The sequence below is a fragment of the Sparus aurata genome, chromosome 2 (assembly GCF_900880675.1).
Source record: "Sparus aurata chromosome 2, fSpaAur1.1, whole genome shotgun sequence".
Lineage (NCBI taxonomy): Eukaryota > Metazoa > Chordata > Actinopteri > Spariformes > Sparidae > Sparus > Sparus aurata.
In genome coordinates this window covers 3,566,908-3,588,299 of record NC_044188.1, presented here as the reverse complement: position 1 = coordinate 3,588,299, position 21,392 = coordinate 3,566,908, and the positions used below count along the sequence as shown (strand labels likewise).

At 42.6% G+C, this 21,392-nt stretch overlaps 1 protein-coding gene across 1 annotated transcript; it reads left to right on the top strand.

The window, feature by feature from the left end:
* Positions 1–1,266: 1,266 nt before the first annotated feature.
* On the top strand, positions 1,267–21,155 carry ccdc9 (coiled-coil domain containing 9). The gene is made up of 17 exons (XM_030398442.1): positions 1,267–1,397; positions 2,383–2,434; positions 2,676–2,780; positions 3,348–3,497; positions 5,625–5,934; positions 6,115–6,161; positions 6,756–6,839; positions 7,154–7,318; positions 7,431–7,612; positions 8,695–8,756; positions 10,758–10,802; positions 13,791–13,938; positions 14,090–14,222; positions 14,517–15,120; positions 15,291–15,458; positions 15,853–15,996; positions 21,043–21,155. The coding sequence occupies exons 2-17, from the start codon at positions 2,432–2,434 to the stop codon at positions 21,045–21,047; spliced, it is 2,355 nt and encodes a 784-aa protein (XP_030254302.1). The 5' UTR covers positions 1,267–1,397; positions 2,383–2,431; the 3' UTR covers positions 21,048–21,155.
* Positions 21,156–21,392: the final 237 nt, after the last annotated feature.

The following is a 21,392-nucleotide window of genomic DNA, read 5'->3' as shown; positions in this document are numbered from 1 at the left end:
ATGTGAAAAAAATACATTTCCCGATTTCAAAACTGAGCCATGTATTCAGGTATTATGTGAAGAATTATTAGCAAAATATTTAATTATATCTTTCATATATAATCAAACTGTGCCTTCAAGTTTCAGATACCAAATAGAAGACATGAAAGCTGCAGCTCACTATGTTTAAAGAGACATTTGGACTTTTCCTACTTGGAAAAGTCAAAATGTCTCTTGTTAAAAAGGCGTATGGATTTACATTTCATTATTAACAACTATTCTTTTGAAGGTAGTATTTGTAAGAAAAGTTTATTTCTGAGTCTCATCCATTTCTGAGGAGTTGGGAATGAGCATCAAAACTTTCTTACAAAATAGGACCTTAAATACATTGTTATGTCAAAACACCTTCTGTGAAAATGACCTATTGCAAGAGGTTCCTTACAATAAACCAACTGAATGAAATTATTTCCCCGATGTGGGATAAATCAAGTCTTAATATGATCTTTTTAAAGTTCCCCTTAGCCGGTGTAATTTATGTTTTGCATGTTAAATCTTAATTTACCAAAGTAATTAGTAATAACCAATGGTGGAACAAGTATTCAGACCCTTTACCTTAGCAAATGCAGTACTATTACAAAGTAGAAATACTCATGAACAAGTAAAAACTCAAACTCCTACATAACTAGTACCAGAGAGCTAAAGGCACATTTTCATCTGTAGTCTCTAACAGTACAAAAGAATTCGGATCAAACGTTACTTAAAGCAACACGAGTAAAAGTACTCATTACACTGAATTAGTAATATCAAAATCATATATATCATAAAAGTTGATTTTAATAACTGATGCATCTATATAATCATTTTATTAACATTGCAGCTGGATATAGGAGCTTAAACTGTAATAAAACAGGGAATGATTCCAGCTGTATGTGACTGTGTGAATATTGGTATTTATATAGTTTTAGTGGTAAATTGTACATTTTGTTTAGCACTGTGTTTACCTTTAAGAGTTTGGGCGGCAGGATTTGGCCTCATCACAGCTCGGTTATCAGGTCACATTCGTTCGCTATCCGCTGGCGCCCTCACGCGGATGTCTCCGGAACTATTTTTTCTTTTAAAACTTAACTTTAACTTCATTTGGTTTCGATTATCAACGTCGCTTTTTAACCAGATCTTTAAATTAGTCACCACAGATTAACGTTGAGTTAATAAAATGGCGGCCACACGAAACGTTACCGTTTCAGTTAAAAACGGGACGCTGTGTCTTTAAGAGAACCGAGAGGAGGTCTTTATTTGGCAGGAAGTTAGCCGCAGCTAACAGGAAGCCGAATAATGAGGGCGCACTGAGGAGCAGGAATTGGCAAAGAACTCCGAGTCTCAACATTGCTGTTCAGCCGTTACGAGTCCCTCTGATACAGGTATAAAACACAAACTGTGAGTTAAACGCGTGTAAATGTTTAAGTCGCTGTTTTAGTTGTACGTTGTCCGTGTGTGCGCGGTGTGTTTCCACTGTGGGGGTTTCGGCGCCTTGTGTCAGACATGGCTCAGTGTGCTTACATTACTGTCCAGCACACCAGAGTACAACAAACGGATCAATGTGACTGCTAACTGTGAGAGTTCAGTGATGCTAATGGTTTAAAGGTGGTCAGTTTCACCTCCACAGTCTTGTGCTGTGTTTAATATCGTGTCTGTTGTGGCTCAGGTAATTTATATGTACTCCTGACTGCAGTTCTAAGACGCTTACAGAAGCTTTGGAAACACATGAAGGATTTATTCATTTGGGTTCTTGTGTTCTACATACTCACACCTGGCTGTAACCTCACCTGTGATCAGCTGTGACCTTGATCAGGACACGTCTGACCCTCAGACAGCAGCATAGTGGCATCAGCAGCCAACTCTGATTTTCAATCCGTGATCAATTGAATTATCATCATAATAGATGGTGTAGGAAAGTCATATTTCTTATGATGTAACCTACAAATATCTGGTAATAACTAGAATTAATAATATGATTTAAAGGTTATCTCCAGACATGTTTTAAGACATATAAGTGGTTATAGAAAATTCAGAATTCCCTGATTCCAGCTCTGATTTTCTTTCCCCCTCTATGACAGTAAAGTGAATATTTGGGCTTTGGGAAACACTGATCTCAGACCAAACAACTCCTCAATTAGCCAAGAAAATAATCAGTATAATAACAGTGTCAACCTTTCATCCTTCAGCAGGTTCATCTAAAAAAATAGCCATCTAATCTGCACATACAAGTTTGCACACTAAAGTGAAATAGCAATAAAAAAAAAACCAAATCTTTGACTGGAGGAGGATGTAAAAAAAATGCATTTGTTAACCATCTATAAAGCTACAAATAAGCTAATCTTTGACTCTTCGTCTTCGTCACCACAGGAGGAAGAAACAGTCGACCACCGGTGTATGAAGACGCTCAGAGGCAACTATGGTGAGTAAGGATGAGAAATAAATGACGATGCTTGTACAGGTGATGCTTCAGTACATACTGACAAGTCTGCACCATAAACAAACAGTTTCTAAAGATGTTTGTCCATCTAACCAGGCTAGTCATTAGACACAGCAAAGAGTATTATTTACAGTTTCACACTACTTCATGTTCTTTTTAAGTAATTTTGGACAGACTTGCTTTCTCTTCACCACTCTCCTAACCCTTCTCCTCCCTCTACCAGTCTTCAGCGGTGGATCTCAAGACCAAGGAGGAGAAGGATGCAGAGCTGGACAAACGAATCGAAGCTCTGCGGAAGAAAAATGAAGCGCTTGTCAAGAGATACCAGGTTCGTACTACTAGGTTTAACACACAAACACACACACAAATTGTCTTCGACATGTATTTTACGTCATTAGAGCTCTTATATTTTCCCGTATAATAACTGCTAATGAGTCTGTTATACCACACCAACTATTTTCATTTAATTGTGATCATTTTCTGACCCTACTGGAGTCAAATACTCTACTTCTACAATCCACTACAATGCTGCTTCAGAGCCAATATAGCTTATTTTTAGATTAATTTATTGTGAACCAGGTATTGAAAACAAAATCCTGATTTGGATTATCAGATTATATAATTTGATCGGTCGACCCATAGTGTATATAGTATATACGTGCATGTAAATATATGTATAATATACCTTAACTTGTATTTTTACTCTCAAATTTATTGCCAGAAAATTACTTTTTATACATTCAATATTAGACTCCTTAAGTATTTTACGTAAGTATCATATGTGTGGGTGACTTTCAATTTAACCAATATTGAAACATGATATCATCAGTATATTTATTTTGGGACACAGCTGCGTTGGTGTCATCACGCTCAGTACGTCTCTCAATCCCGACAGGAAATAGAAGAAGACAAGAAGAAGGCAGAGCAGGAAGGCATTGCTGTGACGACGCCTAGGAAGCCCCGCCCCCATGAGCCAGAGACGGACAGAAGGAAGGCGGAGAAGGAAAACTTCACCGTCACGGTCGACCTTTCTAAACCGATGGGGGTAAGACATGATGTGGATCCTAAACCTTTTTAAAATCATGACAGCTCAACACAATCTCACCGTTTGATCCCCTAAAATCATTTGTTTGTTGTTGATCTGTTGGCTGTCGAAAAACATAACCTCGTTATCTGTTTGATGATGATGCTGCTGATCGATGATGCAGCTTATGAACTCTGACAGATTCTCATTACTGTGATCAGTTTACCAATCACACACCTGCCAGTCTTCCCATCATGCCATGCATCACTTCTCTGCATCCACTCTCGTGTCACATGTGTAGGCTGGCAGTTGCATGCGGTATAATCTATGATATATTCAATCTACAGTTTACATTTTAAATCCTTCACATGTCACACACTTTTTTTAAAAAGAAGTATGAGAAGCACCTGAAGTCATCAACGTCAGGGTGCTTCATCATGTTCATGTAAAATAAGACGTGGAAATTCAGATTTGCCATCAGGCAGTCCTGCTGGATAAATCACCTCATTTCTTACGCTGGCCTAATATAACCAGCAGAATAAAAAACATAACACCTTTTTTCTATACTGCAGTCGGAAAACATACCATTTGAAAAGAGAGCATTAAAAACAATCAAGATTTAGCTTTAATTCCAAACATAACAAAGTTAAAATATGAGTTTATGGGATGAAGTTCTCATCTGTTTTCTGTTTGGTGTTTGTTCCTGTATGAGTTGGCTGTGCACATTCTGTGCCTCTGCTTCTGCTGTGCAATGATTTAATTTGGCAAACATTTCTGGCAGATGTCTTAAAACAGAGCTGAGATGATTGTACCTGTTATAGCAACAGACCCGGGCACAGAGTGAACAGTACAGTACAGAACAGACGTACCAAAACGCCCTGGAAATCGAGCTGTGCAATCTGTTTATCCAACTCTTTATGTTCAGTGTACAATTCAGTTTGCTACATCTGTTATCGTGCACTGCGAGGTACAGAGCGGCGCGGTCTACCAGCGCCATGAGAACACATGCTGAACAAACGGGTCATTTTGTGAGCTGCATGTTGTCGGTTTTCTCTAAAGCTGGAGTGTTTTGATGTTTGCTCACTGAGCTTCAAGCTTCATTGCACAGAGAAACTTTGTCAGCAATCCATACAAATTTAACAGAGTATAAGAAAACCAATCAGCAACAGCACGCATGCAATTTATATAATTGTTGGTTAGTTGATAGTTTTCTGTGGGACTTTGGAGTTTAAAACAGTGACATGCCTGAACCAAAAACTACACTTAGAGTGTAAGTAGAGATAATTTGAAATCTGTAGTATGTTTCTAATCAGCCTCCTGTGGACTGCAGCAGGTCAGCTGACGTTGGTGTTAATCAAGTCCAAGAGACGGCAGTCGTCTCCTGCTGAGGTCCAGATTGCCTCAGAATAACCGCTGATGAGTTCAGACCGCTGATGTTCAACCTGCGAAGGTTACAATGGCAACATGGTGCCATGTACTCCACATGTGTACCTGTCTGAATTGATATTGATCAGAAGGTCAAATTTGGTTAATTAGCCTGTTAAACCTTCTCTGAAGCTTAACAACAGACATCTGGTCCCTGTGCTAGAAGAGCTCCTTGAGAACCTGATGAACAGTCGCTGCCTCTCTGCTCATCACCTCGCAGTCTCTCCGAGTTCATCAGGTTGTAGTTTTGCATAATCCACAGCCCTGATTAGTCTTTTGTACTTTTCATATGGCATCAATTCTGCAGATTCAAGAGATCGAGCCTGTTTTTAAATGAAAAGTACAGGAGTTAAATTCAGGACAGGAAGTTAATTTTCCCCCATTGACCAACCCGCAAATCTTTTATTACCAGTCAGGTATTAGATATGATAGTAGATGTGTGCAAGTCCATAAAAACGCATTGGGATAGTTGCTGGATACTCAGAGTACTCTTTCTTAATAGTAGAATAGAACATAAAAGAATGATGAAAAGGTTTAATTTAATGTAATTTCTTGAGAATGTTTCCTGATCATCTTCTTTCCATGTGATTATTTAATCTGAAGATCCTGACCATCATGTTGAGACCCTCTCCTATGTCGGCTGAATCAATGAAAACGCAGAGCTCAGTAACTGGGATTTAAATGTTCTGATCATCCTCTAACTACTGTTTGTGTTTCCTGCAGGAGAAGAGAGTCGTGAACGACTGGAAACCCAGCACGCCTCGTGGTCGGAAGACCTCAGAGGAGAGCGACGGCCACGGAGGGCCGAGCGACAGCCACAGCCCCCCCAGGAGGACGGGGTCTGGACGAGTGGGTCGGGGAGGTCAGAGAGGAGGAGGAGCAGGAGGAGCAGGAGGAGGCGGCCGTCCGGAGAGGAGAGAATGGGAACCCAGGACACCCAGAGATGGAGAACACGGGGAGGCAGGAGGTCCTGGACGTAGAGGAGGAAGGAGGAGAAGAGGAGGAGGAGGTGAAGGAGAAGGTGGAGGAGGCGGCAGAGGAGAAGGTGGAGGAGGTGGCAGAGGAGAAGGTGGAGGAGGCGGCAGAGGAGAAGGTGGAGGAGGCAGAGGAGGCGGAGGAGAAGGTGGAGGAGGCGGCAGAGGAGAAGGTGGAGGAGGCAGAGGAGGCGGAGGAGAAGGTGGAGGAGGCAGAGGAGGCGGAGGAGAAGGTAGAGGAGGCGGAGGAGACGGGACACCAGGTGGCACAGACAGGAAATCAAAGGTGAGTACGGATGAATTTCTGTAGTAAGCTACTAAACTCTTGTGATTAAATTCATGCAACAATTAGTTCAGTTATTGATGAGTCGATCTAAAGATTCATTGTGAAATATTCAGATTGTTTCAGTAGTTTTGAAGCAAAATTTACAAATATTTTCTAGTTCTAGCTTCTAAAACATTTAACTTTTTAATCTCATCTTTGTCATTTATGACCATAAATAAAGAGTCTTTGGGTTTTGAAGTGTTGGTTTGACAAAATAAAACAACTTGAAGACGTCACAGCGGAATTTGTGATGAGCGTTTCTCACAGTTTAGTTGCGGCTCTAAAAGAAATGATTGAACGTGTCAGATGAAGAAAATAAAAGGCAGTCAAAGTGAGGGATGCAACAGATGAGCAGCCGATGGAAGAATCAAGGAAGGTCAGAAACGGGGAGTTGCGAAGGCGTCAGTTGCAGCTGTAAAGAAATAATCCCCGCCGTGAGCTCCTGAGGTGTTAAATCCTGTGAGGCTGTTTGCAGTCTGAATGCCAATGTTACCGTCCGGTATGTGTAAAGTAATAAATTGTAATATGTCACCATGGTTTTTTTTTTTTGGACAGGAGTGGGAGGAGAAGAGGCGACAGAACATTGAGAAGATGAATGAAGAAATGGAGAGAATAGCAGAGTATGAGAGAGGACAGCGGGTAAGAGTCTCTGTTTTCATGGAATATTTTTATCAAGTTTCCTCAGACGCTCATGTTTGTTGATCCGTTAATCACTCGTCTCATATTATTGATTGAACACCGCAAGTCAGTTTTCCCTTCATTTGTCAATTTGTAATTATATCTGTCCCGGTTTTGGTTCTGCTGCCCATCTATGACCTCTTTTTTTTTCAAAGTATAAATTATCAGTGTCGTGACTTGTGATTTGAGGAGAGACTAACCGCACATCGAAGTGTGCTTTGGGCTAAATGAACGTGGAGGATACTTGTTGTTACGTGACGAACTGTTCTCTCTAGACGGATGGAGACAAACCGATCCGTAACTTCCTGGATGACCCGAGACGTTCAGGGCCGGCACCGGACATAGACCGCAAAGAGGGCAGCAGGAGACATGTCCGAAACTGGGGAGGGCTGGACTTCGACAACGTGAAGACGGGGCCAGAACTGGAGAGAGAGTGGACTGTGAGTAATGTCTTTTAAAAAGGCTCGTCAGTGTTATTAACAACCAAACCGTTCTAAGGTAATTTTCATCCTTCCTACCATGGAATTAATATTTGACACTGTGTCCCTGCAGAGTCGAAGGCCTGGTCCTAAAGGCTCTGTGGACATGACCATGTCCATGACCGGCCGGGAGAGAGCAGAGTACCTGCGCTGGAAGAAGGAGCGCGAGCAGATTGATGAGGAGAGACTAGCACGCCATCGTAATGCTACGGGCCAGTGGAGACGAGAGTGGGACGCACAGAAGACGGAGAACATGTGAGAGAACATTTATTTTTCAGGAGACGCTGAACCCTGTTGACTAGATTTCTGTGACGCTGCCGCAGGAACGGTGCCAAGCTTCAACTGTGTCACAACCCAGAGTGGCTGCTGTTTGTGCACATATTCATGTTCAGCATCTGAAATTCTCTTCACATTTGAGACACATTAACCAGCAAATGTTTGGACTAAAATCATTCAATTATCAAAAACACTCCTGATTAATTTTCTGTCAGTCGACTCAGTGTGGCAGCTCCGCTTTGATCACATAGAAAGTAAAAATCCATGTACGTATCTCAAAGGGAGATCTAGCACACCGAGGATGTAGGAAGCATCAAGACAACTAATTCAGAAAAACATAACGCACTCAAAGTCACACAGACACCACAATTAACTGTCATAATTCTGCTCTAATTATACCAATACTCATTATCAGAACTCCTTTTATCCAAGTATTATTATTATTTATTTGTTGATGTTGGAATTGGATGACATGATGCTGTAGTAATCCACACAGCACTTCATAAAACTGCATCAAACGTCAACGTATTCCAGTGATTTAATTGAACTGCAGGTTAGAAGTTTTTGTGTATACACAGGTGAAGGAGAGCAAACTTTCAGCTGAACTTTAGTAAACTGAACTACATCATCAACCATTTAAAAATTGCCACTATATCCGTCAGACTGTGGAAGCTGTAGACCGTGAATTACGTCCCAAATCTACCTGAATCTATTTAGAGAGCTACGTGGGCAATTTTTCCTTCTAAACACCAAATGTGTTCCTTCCCTGTGGTTTGTTCACCTCTCTGTTCATGCAGCGAGTCTGTTTTTATACTCTCAAATCGAGCCGGGATTCAAAATGGCCACAGTGAGACTTCAGTCGTCCATCCTCCAAAATGGCAAATAGCATTTCAAGTACATCAAGTCTCCTCCGAGGTCCCCGTCAAAGACGTGAAGACAGGAAGAGTTTGTCGTCATCTTTATTCAAACTGACAAGCGCTCAGAGTTTTCGTGACAAGAAGGACACGCTGATGCTTGGTGTGTGTCGGCGTGTTTGTCTGACCCTGCGGCTTATTTCTCAGGTTCAAGGAGGACCCATATGTGGCTGCAGAGGGCAACACACCCGAGCAAGGCAGCAGGAGAGGCAAGTACACACACACACACACACACACACACACACACACACACACACACACACACACACACACACACACACACACACACACACACACACACACACACACACACACACCAGTTCTGTGCAGTTGCCGTGGTTACACAGCAGCTGGCAGGACTAGGACAGCAGCAGATCGTTGATCCTCCTCCATCCCATGTCACTCCCAACATGTCGTCACACACACACACACACATCATAGGACACAACACCATCTCTCTCTCTCCTGCAGCTAATTAAGTTGATTAAGCTCGTTATGTAAATGCTCACTGCATTTCCCCAGAGTCTAAATCAACCTCTTAAGCAGCGGTCGTTCTGATCTGAGAGGAGCTTTCAGAAGGACCCCAGCGTTTGTTTCTGGGCGCTAACTGATTCTCCTCCAGTCGAGATGGAAACAAGTAGATAAACAACGCTGAGCACCAAAAACAGCCACCTGGAGCCAAGACTCAACCAAACAATGAGTCATTCGTAACATTTTAGCAAAACATGTTATTCTACTTTTTGTTGTTTTTTTTCTCTGTGTGTTTTACTGAGATATTTGTGCATGTTAACAGACGTATATACTTTTAAATTGCTCTTCTGGATATAAATTAAGTTATTAATTTGAATAGCTCAAACTAAATAGATTCTGAAACCACCCTCCAGAATGGAAAAGTTGAATACGCTCCGCCGCAGCGTTTCCGTGTACACTGGCAAAATGCAAAACTCTGCTCAGATCTGCTCACGTCGCGTACACGTTTATGTCACATACATGCGCCAGTACAGGGAAATAAACAAACATGTTGGAGTATTTCCATGCATCGGACCTTCAAGCTGCCCTGGCAGCTCTAATAAACGTACAGGAGTCGTTCCACGAAATGTACAGGATTTGCACAGGTAGTATTACTGAACAGGGAAGGATCTGTAATTACCTCTGTCAAATTTTGGATGCACCAATTCGTCGGAGGCGACCCTAGCTGCCTGGCATGCATACCCAATCGAATTCCACACACTTTTGCGTCACTGTATGCACGCAGATTCCCTCCCGCTCGTCTTAACGCAGAATAAAAAGTGAAGACACGACGCCACTTTTGCGTCTTCTGTTCAGACCATCATCGTCTAAACGTAGCCTCAGTTTAACAGTTGAGTATAATTTTAGTCTTTCTGTGTAAATCAACATTTAACCCTGACAGCCAGAGACTGACTGAGTTTAAAGTGTTGTGACTCTGAAGTCGTCTCCTTACAGTGTCAGCAGAGAAGCTTTTGGCTTGATTTTGTGTATATATGTTATTTAGTTTCAGGCAGTCATCCGGATAATAAAATGATTTACTGTGGGACGCTGGTGATCCCAGGACATGGCTGTTGACTAAAGCCTCAACATCAGTCACACAGAGCAGCAAACCAAGTGTAACTCCTTTAAGTGGCTTTGCATCTTTAATGCTGCTCTTTCTTCTGATTGGTCGCTTGGTGTATTTTAGTTCAAAGTTAAGAAGCCCAACGACACGTCAGTCTTCTGCACACGTTAGGATCGACAGGTGCGTAGGTGAAGACTGACAAAATCGGGACAAAAACTCCCGCACACTGTCCACTTCACTTGCAATTACGTTTAATGTCAACAATGATGCATCAGACCTTTTAGACCTTTAGACCTTCATCATGTTTCCTGCAAGTGAAGTGGACAGTGTGTGGGAGTTTTGTCCCTGAGACTGGAATGATTCAAATCCAGAAGATTATAATAAAGGCACTGCTGGGACTAAGTGCTAAAGTGCTAAAATGAGGTTATTTCAAAATAGGAAGACTTTTAGCAGCCTTTACCCACAACACAGTTACCTCACTGGTGACAATACGTTTCATTTTAGCAGCTAGATTATTAAAGGTTGCATCGTTTGTTTTTTGATGCCTTTTTGATTTATTTGATTTGTGTTACGGACGAGTTCTGTGTGTGTTTGTGGTAGACGTGCTGTAATGTGTTTGTGTGTGTCCTCTCTGCAGCCCGGGGCCGTGACTCTCGTGCAGAGCCTCGGGGCAGAGCCTCAGGTTAGACCACAGCATGGGACTGAGACTAAACTGTGTGTTTTTTGTTCCAGTTGTGTGTGTCTGAAACACAACAGCCCAAAACCAAACTCAGCCCTGACTCACAAAACTGGACTCCACCTGTTACCTCGACTTATTCCACTGTTAAAAGTAGAAGTAAATTGTAGGTAGCACTTCAGTTTAAGCAGATTGGCTCACTAATAACTTGCCTCAAGTGATGTCACTCAGTGGCCAAGTTGCATTGTGGGTAATGCAGACAGGTCTTGAAGGGAAGAAGAATTTGTGGAATAAAACGGCTGATATTTCTGGTTTAATTGCATCTTTTTAAAATGTAAATGAGTCCAACAGTGTTTTGGAGTGTAGTACTAGACCAGTGGACTGCATTACCCACAATGCAGTGAGTCGTAACATCACAAGAGGCAATTTATCAGATTCCATGCAGCCACACAAGACTTGCCCGTTAACCTACACAGTTCTTGTCTTCATAAAATGTAATTTGTATCAATAAAATCAGCCGTACTGATGCACATGCAGTAGAAGTGGAGGTCAAACGGAGTCCAGTCGTTCTCAGGGATTTCTTTGGAATTGGGTGAGCATCTGTAAGGATTTGCTAATCTTTCCCCGAGGCTGGCAGCACATTAAAAGCTTCTGCCTGCACACACCAATCTGTCCAACAGTGTTTGTAAATAGTTCACAGTGATTGTGTCGCCTTCTCTAAGTACCGTGTGGGAGATCTTTGCCGTCTTTTATGGCCGGAGGTCTTCTGAAAGTCGAATCGCCAGTCGCAGTCATCAGTATCGTTCTGTGAGAAGGTTCAAACACAAGCTGAGAATTATTTCCAACGGCTGTTTTTATCTTTTCTTTGTGCCTGACTGTAACCGCAGAGTATATTTCAGATTATGGCATTACACCTGCCCCACATTAAAGCCTGCACTCAGAGAGTGTGTGTGTGTGTGTGTGTGTGTGTGTGTGTGTGTGTGTGTGTGTGTGTGTGTGTGTGTGTGTGTGTGTGTGTGTGTGTGTGTGTGTGTGTGTGTGTGTGTGTGTGTGTGTGTGTGTGTGTGTCTGGAATGACTCGAGTGTCCTCCTCACAGCCCCGAGCTGCTCTGTTCAATCTCTTCGTTATCGTCCTCTCCTCACTGATCCCTTCATTTCTTTTGTACTTGTATCTTTCTCTTTCTGACCTTTTTTATCACATCCTCCCCTCCTCTCTCCTCCTTCATGCTCTTATCCCCCCTCTCTGCTTTTAGTCTCTGACCTTCCCTCTCTCCCTCCCCTCCCTTCAGTACTTTCCTCAGCTGATTGTTCTCATTCCTCCAGCCCTCAATACTTTACTCTTATATATAATATAAATACTCTGTCCCTCTTTCTGCCCCTCCTTTATCCCTCCATCATCTGCTCATCTGTTCTACGTCTCTCACCCCACCTTCCACTCTGAATCATTTCCTTAAGTACCGTAGCTACTGATAATTTTCATCATGGATTAATCTCTGTTATTTTTGCCATTCATCTTTTCGTCTGTAAAAATGTGAAAAATGCTCATCGCAATTTCACAGAGGACGAAATTCACGTCTTCAAAGTGCTGCTTTGGTCAAAGAAACATTCCAGAACCCAAAGACTCTTCATTTACTGCCATAAATGACGAAGAAAAGCAGCAAATCCTCACATTTAGGAAGCCGGAACCAGCCAGCGTTCGACATGTTTGCGTGAAACAAAATTATTAATCGACTGCTTTGTGTCACATCTCTTCCACGCTATCATCATTTCTTTCCTCCAATATTGTCCTCATTATTTCTGTCTCCTTTCATCCCCTCTCATCTTTTGATAAATTAGGACAGGGAGTGAGTGGCCCACAGCTTGTAACTGAAATAGAAAATCATAAATTATATTCATTACTTAAAGGTTTGTGGGAATATGCGACCCATTATGAGCTTTCACGGATTCTTTTGTGGAAATCTTCCTGCCTACAGGTTTTAAAATGTTTTTGATAATTAATTCCTAATCATGATGTTTATGTGATTTAAAAAAACTAAAGTATTCACCTTGTCTGAGAAGGAAAAAGGTCGTCAGTGAACATCTTCGGCTCTAGCTGGTACGGTGTTTTCCCTCGTCGGTGGCTTTGTAAAATCGGCTCGTCAGTGAGAGAAATCGCTCCGATTGGCTGTTCAGGATGATTTCCCTCCACCTCTTCGTACCATCTGCAACTTTTTATCAGACCTTTTCTCGATAAGTAGCAGCTATATTAGTGAGAGCGATATCAAATAAAGCTGCTTAATCATAGCAACGGTTTCTGTATCGGCAGATCCTTTCACACAGGCGCAGAACGGACAAACTTGTTGGCCCTCGGCTGAAGTCTTTGTGGTGTGTTCAAGAGCAGCGTTTCAGCTGAGAATTGGGAAACATGAGGCGACACAACAGCTGGCCTTTGACACGGCTAGTTCTTGGATGTCAGGTTGATGTGTCAGGGTCTGTAAACCACTTGAACTCTGTTGAAGCAAGTTGTTGAAATTACAGCCTTGTACAGTTCGCTGCTATTTAACAGCACAGTTTCAGCATTGCTACAAAGGTAGGGATCTTTCTCACTGTTGTGCACAGTATTTACTGCCAGTACACAGCTCAGCGTATCCTCTTTAAGATGTGTGAGACGTCCTTTCCTTCCCTCCCACTCGCAGTCATCCATCACTAAGCTAATAGACGTTTGACCTTGTCCCAGAGTACAGATGGACTCTGCAGCTGTTTGACTCTGCAGGACTGCCACTGTCACTCGAGTCTCGACTCTGATGTTACAGTGTTTTTACTAAATACTCATTTAACTGTCTGTCCAGAGGACTCCACTCTTACATTATCACAGAATGGGGTTTGTACGACATTGAACATCCATCATCTCTTTTGTCATCTGTCAGTCCCTCCCCTGTCTGACTCACCTCACCTCTTTTAGATGTAATATTTCAAGATGACGTGATTTACTTTCACCATTAATTTTTCCTCCAGACGACAGCAAGCGGCCTCCTAGAGCTCCGACATTTGGCGACTTCCTGTCCCAGGGCAGGACCCAGGGGCCCCGTGGGGATCGAGGGGACCGGGGGGACCGAGGGGACCGGGGCAGAGGAAGGGGCCGAGGACAGAAACCAAGCTACAGGTGAATCTGAGCGTCACAGCTTCTCCTTTGTCCGTGTATTTGTGAGGAGACTAAAACATGTTTCTTAAGAGTTATTTGTGACTCTGGTGTTTTGCTGCTGCTGATTGTCGATGTGCTCTTAACTTCTGACACATCTGGATTATTTTCACAGCATGCATGACAACCGCTGGGAAGGAGAGAAGGAAGAGGAGGACAAGGAAAAAGAGGACAAGACGAAGAGAGAGGAGAAGCCTAAAAAGAAGGAGAAACGGGAGGAGAAGCCCAAACCTGCTGCACCACAGAAGGTAGAGGGGCGTCATCTGGGTTAACAACACTGACAACAATAAATCATTTTAGGATAGAAAGATCATGTTTTATAATAACAATAGGTCTCTAGTTGTGTCAGTGTTCATCTTTCGAAACCTACTGCACTCTACCTGCTCAGTCACTTCAAGTACATCTTTCTGGAAACCTGGTGAAAACAATATCTAACCAAAGTACAGAATGTGTGTCTGGGTCACTTCAGTCACTGCAGGTTTTTAAGAGAGAACTCCTTTCAGTTACTTCACCAGTAATCCTCTTTTCCCATCTTTTCTCAGGCGGAGGAGAAAAATGGAGACGGCGAGGAGGATGAGGACGAATGGGAGGATGCCAGTGATTTTGAAGACGAAGCCGCGGAGGAAGGGAGCGACTCAGAACACGACTCCCGGGGCGACGAGAAGAAAGACAAGGGGAGCGAGAAACCATCCAAGAGCAAAGACAACTCCTCTGTGTCTCCCGCACATCGTTCCCGATCAGCAGGAAGCCCCAAAGAGCAGCGGACTCCCAGGCCAAAGGTCCACATCCCGCCGCCGGCAGCCGTTCAGGAGTCCCCCGAGGGAGGGAAGCCCCTCAGCCCGTTCTCCCCGCTGGACAGCCACCAGCCGGTTACAGACTGGGGAGAGGAGATGGAGATGCAGTCTCCACGGAGCAGCATGGGGGAGAGCCCGCTGAAACCTCCCAGCTTGGAGGCCAGCCCGCCCCAGAAGAAGGAGCAGGAGCAAGACCAGGAGCAAGACCAGGAGCAGGAGCAGGAGCAAGACCAGGAGCAGGAGCAGGAACAGGAGCAGGAGCAGGAACAAGAACAGGAGGAGGAGACGGAGAAGGAGAGCCAAGCTGCCATCTCAAGTGAACCAGCTGAACCAGAGAAACAGGAGGATACAGGTACAGAAATGTAGCTCTCTTCTTCGTCTGTCTCTTTGATTTTGTTTCTCATTTTCTCTACTCAACTTTCCTTGTGTCTTGTCTCATCTCTACCTTTTCTTCTTTTCTCTTTTCCTCCCCCAATCTTCACCTCCCCTCTCTTTCCCCCTCTCTTTGCCTTCTGTACTCAGCCATAGAAGTTTCCTCTCCTTCAGAGCAGACTGAACCCCAGCAGACTGTCATCGTGTCAGAACCAGAGCCGGACCCCCCCTCTGCACCACCATCTGACCCCGCCCCCTCTGAGGTCAGTGAGGCTGCCGTTACGACGGACCAGGAAACACCTGCGGCTCCATCACAAGGTAAAGAAAATCTCCAAAAGATGTTCCTCTTAGGAGACCAAATAATGTACAAATCACAATATTAATGTAAATGTGATGACGCTGTCCCCAAGTAGCTCAGCGTGACCTTCTATTGGTAAATCTCACAAGCTGCTGTTACCATGCTGGTACTCTTTCCTGTCCTCTTTATATGAGCGAATCATAATGGCATTAAAAAAACATGTTTCTGTGACGCACTTAAAGTAGAGAGACTGTGTGCATGATCAGTCCGGACAGTCCCGACAGTAGCAACACCTCCGGCCCAAAACTCCCTTTGAACATTTATTTTTTTAAACAAACATGTTTTAGGATGGTGATACATACTGAAGAGATCAGCTGGTCAGATCAGACCCTCTTCTTTTTTTTCTCCGAGTAGACAAACCGGACTCTCCTCCCCCTCCGGCCACTCTGGAGGCCGACCAGAGCTCCTCTGAACCAGCAGGAGGAGGAGAAGATGAAGACACGGCGCCCGCTGAGCCCGACACTGCTCCAACAGCCGAGACAGAGCAGACGTCTTCAGGTGCGGTCCATATCACTGACTTTGAGACTGTGGCTTACTGTAAGAAATCCCCTGCGCTCGCCTAACGCCCACTCACGCTTCACTCTTCTTTTAATTTCTGTGCTTGTGTCTGTTTGATTTCCTCACCTTTTGTTTTCCTTGTTGTGGTTTTCCCGCTCGCTCTCCCCCCTCCCGTGTCTAAATAAATGATGGGAGGAGATGTTTGATGGCAAATTCAAAGAGATATTTATACTCTCACACACAAGCACAGCGTTTCGCCTGGTTTTTTTTTGGATCTGTCACGAGCCTGTCCCAGCAACACTTCCTCCTCCAACCAATCAGGACCCCACTTCCTGTTTGAAACTCCTCCTGGCTGTCTTCCTGCTCCTTCTGTAATGGACTGAATGTACTGACTTTACCTCCTGTAATGTCTCCTGTATTTACTCCCTGTGTGGTGTACACTGCCCCTGTCCTCCCTCCTCCTTTGTGCATCTCCTGTGTCATGTGAAATATTTTCCTTTTTTTGTTTTTTACCCTTTTCTGGCCGTGATGAAAATGCTCACGTCATTGCATGGCATGCTACCTGCTTCACCAAACTGTGGCGTATCACCCTCTTTTTCTCGCTCCGTCAGTTTTCCTGGTGTTAATGCCAGTTCTTAAATCCAATATTTTTTTATCTGCTGCTGCAGAGCGAGAAAAAGTAGGAATGGAAAGTAAACGGCGATCCTTTGCAGCGTGTCATCTGTTTCCTCTACCTTCACGGCATCTTGGGAACCTTGTTTTTATCAGTTAGACGTGCTCTCCTGCATCACTGCCTATCAAAAGTGTTCCGCTCGTAAATCACTGTATGTAACAACGATCCCGGGAGATAAACCTGTTATGTTTAGCGCTCAAAGAATGTGTTCGCTGGCATAATAATCTCTGAATGTCCTGAACGAATCTGGATTTAAGACGGTGCACAGATTGAGAGGGCGATGCGTCAGCCAACATGGATGACAACATGCATCTGAGCAGAGCCAAGTAAGAGCTCGGGGATCGACTCGTAAAATCAGGGCCTGTAATCACGAAGCACCTCAGAGTGGAAATCAGACCGAGCGGTGAACGATTGTGGTCCAACTTTTAGCACAAAAGTAACAATGAAAACTTTACTTTTGGTGCCTGGACGCGGGGATCTCACTGTTTCTGAACTCTTTCTGAACATGACTGTGTTTTATCTCCTCTGATGAAATAATGGATGTGAAGTTGTGTTTATTGCCAAGCCACAAAAAAGCTTTTTATTTTGTCATTTATTGCACTTCCTGAACATTATATACCACATGACATTTCCACTCGGTGAACACTTGGAACCAAAGCACTTCACGGTACCATGATTCATTAGGGTGTACGATTTCAGAGTGGGAGCCACCATCGGGAATCAGGACCACTCATCCTGGTTAGAAACTGTGTTTTCTCCTCGTTGAGCTCCACGTGATGTGTGTATATATATTTGTGTTTCTGCAATAGTGGTTCAAAATGAGACTAAACCACAGTCCAGTCATTAGTCGCTCCCTCACAAACACTTAGCTGTGGTTGTGGTCTTACCACTTTGGAGAATGGATACGTTTTGGAGGGCACTTTAAAAATGGCCTCAGTGATCTTCCACGGTTTTCTTAAACATTGAAGTATAGAATTAAAATGATGGGGACGCCTTTCAGCCACATGTCTTCCGTAATTAAAAAATGCTGAACAACTGCAACAACACAGGATGTAATTAAAAGTAGGGATGTGCAAGATTAGTTGACAAGTCTATTAAATGTTTGTGCCCTCACTGCTGTGCACCAGAAGTACCTGTCAGATTCATTTATCTTATTTTATTAAGATAATCATTACTAATGTTAACAACGCTGTTCCTTTTAGCCTCTTTCTTTAACCTTTTATAGATTAATGTGTGCTCAGTTTTCACTGTTCAGTGTTTTATTACTTTTAAACTTGTCAACTAGTCTAAAATTTAAACTAAAGAGAAATTCATCATCAGGAACTTCCTTCATTAAACAAACGGATGCTTGAAGGCAAGATTGGAAATCCAGATACATCAGTTATTAAAACAGAAAAACAAAGTAGAACAGAAACAATTGATTAGTTGAGTGACGGGATATTATGATTTTAACAGGGTTCGTACGGGTGCTTGAAATCCTTGAAAGTGCTTGAATTTGAATGTTGTGTTTTCAAGGTCTGAAAAGTGCTTGGATTTTAGTTTAAGTGCTTGAAAGTGCTTGACATTATAACTCTGTGTCTTTCACAAAATTGGGATCAGACTGGATAATTAATTTCTGAAGTTTTTGCTATTATGAAACATAATTTTCGATGTTTACAGCATAATACAATGTACATAATTGTGATAAAACGTGAAGAATAAAATCATGAGTGTATATATATTCCTGTAGATAAGTACTTTACCCCAGCAATAAGGTGCTGGAAAATCTTGAAAATTACCCTTAAAAGTGCTTGAAAAGTGCTTGAATTTGACCTTGAAAAATGTGTACGAACCCTGTTTTAAGATAATCTGATTGGTTTATTGATATGGTCCCTTGTCGAGTAGAAAAGTAGGGCTACATTTTACAGTTATTCTCATTAATGACTAATCTGCTCATTTAAGGAACTGGAACCAGCAAGTGTCGACATTTTTGCTTGTAAATTGACTGAATTTGATTAATTTATATTTTCTTTGAGACTGACTAAGTGATATATTAATTAATCTTTGCTGCTCCATACAAATAGTAAACTGAATACACTTGATGTTTGGACAAAATAACATTTGAAAACAAAGCTGCGGTCTCTGGGAAACAATCGGCCAGTTTAACTCTTCTCAGGTTTTACAAACCAAACAATTAATTAATTAATCAGGAAAATGTGGTCACACTATTAATGTTATCAAAATCACAGCATGGCCTCTTTTTAGTTAAAAGTAAAATATGTGACATCATTTGATGAAGAACTGTAGAGCTGCAGAGATGTTGTCAACTACAGATGAATAAAACACAAATTAATAATTAATTGAATAGTTTTTAAGTGGAAATGAAAATTGTGACACAAAACTGATCATTCCCACTAAACGTGAATCATATGACATCATAATATTTACCAGAATAATTACAGTATGACTGTTTTATTAAACCACATCATGCAGCCCCTCAAGCAAAACGTGGTTAATGAAAATTATTGTCTGCTGCAGGACTTTAAACTACGTTCCACTTTAGTTCTCTCATTGTTGTTTAATGAAGACCTGTGGCAGAAACAAGTTCAGTTCTTCATTTTGTAATTAATTTGTAAAGTTCACCAGAACATTTTCACTGGAAGAAAAGATTTCCGCCATCGTCTTCTGTTCTGTGGTGTAAATGACACTGATTTGCTTTTACACTTCGCCTGGTGACTCATTTGTGATAAACAGCAGATGAGCTCATGTGGGCATTGTGTGTGTGTGTGTGTGTGTGTGTGTGTGTGTGTGCGTGTGTGTGTGTGTGTGTGTGTGTGTACTAGCACGCACGCACACACACATCTGTTGATGTAAGTGTGCGGCAGTGTTGGTGTGTGTGTGTGTCGGTGTCAGGGTGGAGATCAGGAAACCAGGGAAATTAGAGGCACAATTAGGTTTTTAAAAGGCTTTTGAGAGGAAATGAGCTGCAGCCTGCAGGACAGATGATAGTGCAGACAGAACGGAGACCTTTTGAAGTCTGATCGAATTAAATCTTGTGAGACTCCACAGTCGAGTATCTGACCGTGGATGGAGATGAATGACGTGGATCACTCGAGTACCAGCGAACACCCCGTTTAGATAACACTAACACAGTTCTGGGGATCCTGCTGTCAGTTTGTTATAAAGAGAAACAAACAACCCTCCTCTAACTTCATCCACATGCGTACAGGGTCCGGGCAGCAGAGGTGAGAGTAGAGATGGGTCATCGGTAGGGCTGCAACTAACAGTTTTATTGTTGATAGTTCTGTTGATTCGTTGTTTTAGTCTCTAAAATGTGGATCAGTGTTTCCCAAAGTCCAAGATGACGTCCTCAAATGTCTTGTTTTGTCTTTGTTCAGTTTTCTGTCATAGTGGAAGAAAGAAACCAGAAAATATTTACATTTAACAAGCTGGAATCAGAGAAGCTTGAATTACTCAAACCAGTTAAACCAGTTAAATGATTATTATGATATTTGGCAGTAGATCTAATGTGTTGTAATGGTGGCAGCTCTGATAAACGGCCAATAAAGGCTTTAAAACGAGACATTAACATCACCTTTTAACATTTCTGACAACATGACAGGCTGATGCATCGTAAATCTTTGACCAAGTAGTTTTCTTATTTTGCCAACTGAACAATTGTATGTCTGCATCTGGCCTTCACTATAATAATCTGTTAATCCCACCACACGACAGATTTGATGTTGACACTGTAGTTTTATACAAATGTCATATTGATCAGTGGGAAATAAACGTATTCACTTTCTTGCAAATACTTAAATGAGATGACTGTAAACGATAAAAATGAAGCTACAGCTAGCAGGCAGTTAAATTAGCTTAGCATAAAAACTGTAAACACAAATTAACATGTTGCATAACTGAATCAGCTGTTCAGACACCAAATGTATTATTAACAATTTGAAAAAGTTTTGGCCCCAAAAGAAGGATAACTAAAAGATGAAGACGTCCACATGGTGAGAACACTTGAACCCTTTTTGAATTTGATCTTCACCAACTAAAACGTGTTCTATCGTGAGGTTGTAAAGTAAAAGTGCTGGTTGGAGTGTAAAGACGTGTGCGTGCACATGTGGAACAGCTGGTTATTAGGGGCTCTGCATGTGATGATTTTGTCCCATTCAGCAGCCGACGAGCTGAATGTGCAGAGTAACGGAAATAATGCTGCTATCGTCGCAGTCAGGATCCTCCCCCGGGGCGGCTCGCTCGATGAATGTACACACTTATGGTACCATGATGTGCTTTGGATAAAAGCATTGAGCAAAATGACACACACACACACTCTCACACATGTTCTTGGCCGCTGCACCACCACTTCCTCCCTTTGTTTGTATCAACAGGCTGAAGCTGCTGGAAACAAACAGACCCACCTCTCAGGAGGATGGACACATGAGAGGGATGAAGAGCATCACACTACTCATCACTGCAGTGACGTCACACATCGAAACAAAAAGAAAAAAAGACTTAAATCATCACAAGGAGGAGGAGGAGGAGGAGGACTGAGCACCGCCACCATGGACCAGCCTCTCCTCGGCTCTCTGAGCTGTTTTAAAGTCTCTCGGATCACCTCTGAGCCAGGTTCTGTCTCACTCTGTTTAGTGTAAAGGTATGAAAATAATTCAGTCACTGGTTTTTAATATGGGGAAGCTTTAATCTGTCGTTCTTCACAAGGGGGGGTTCTGATTAAGGA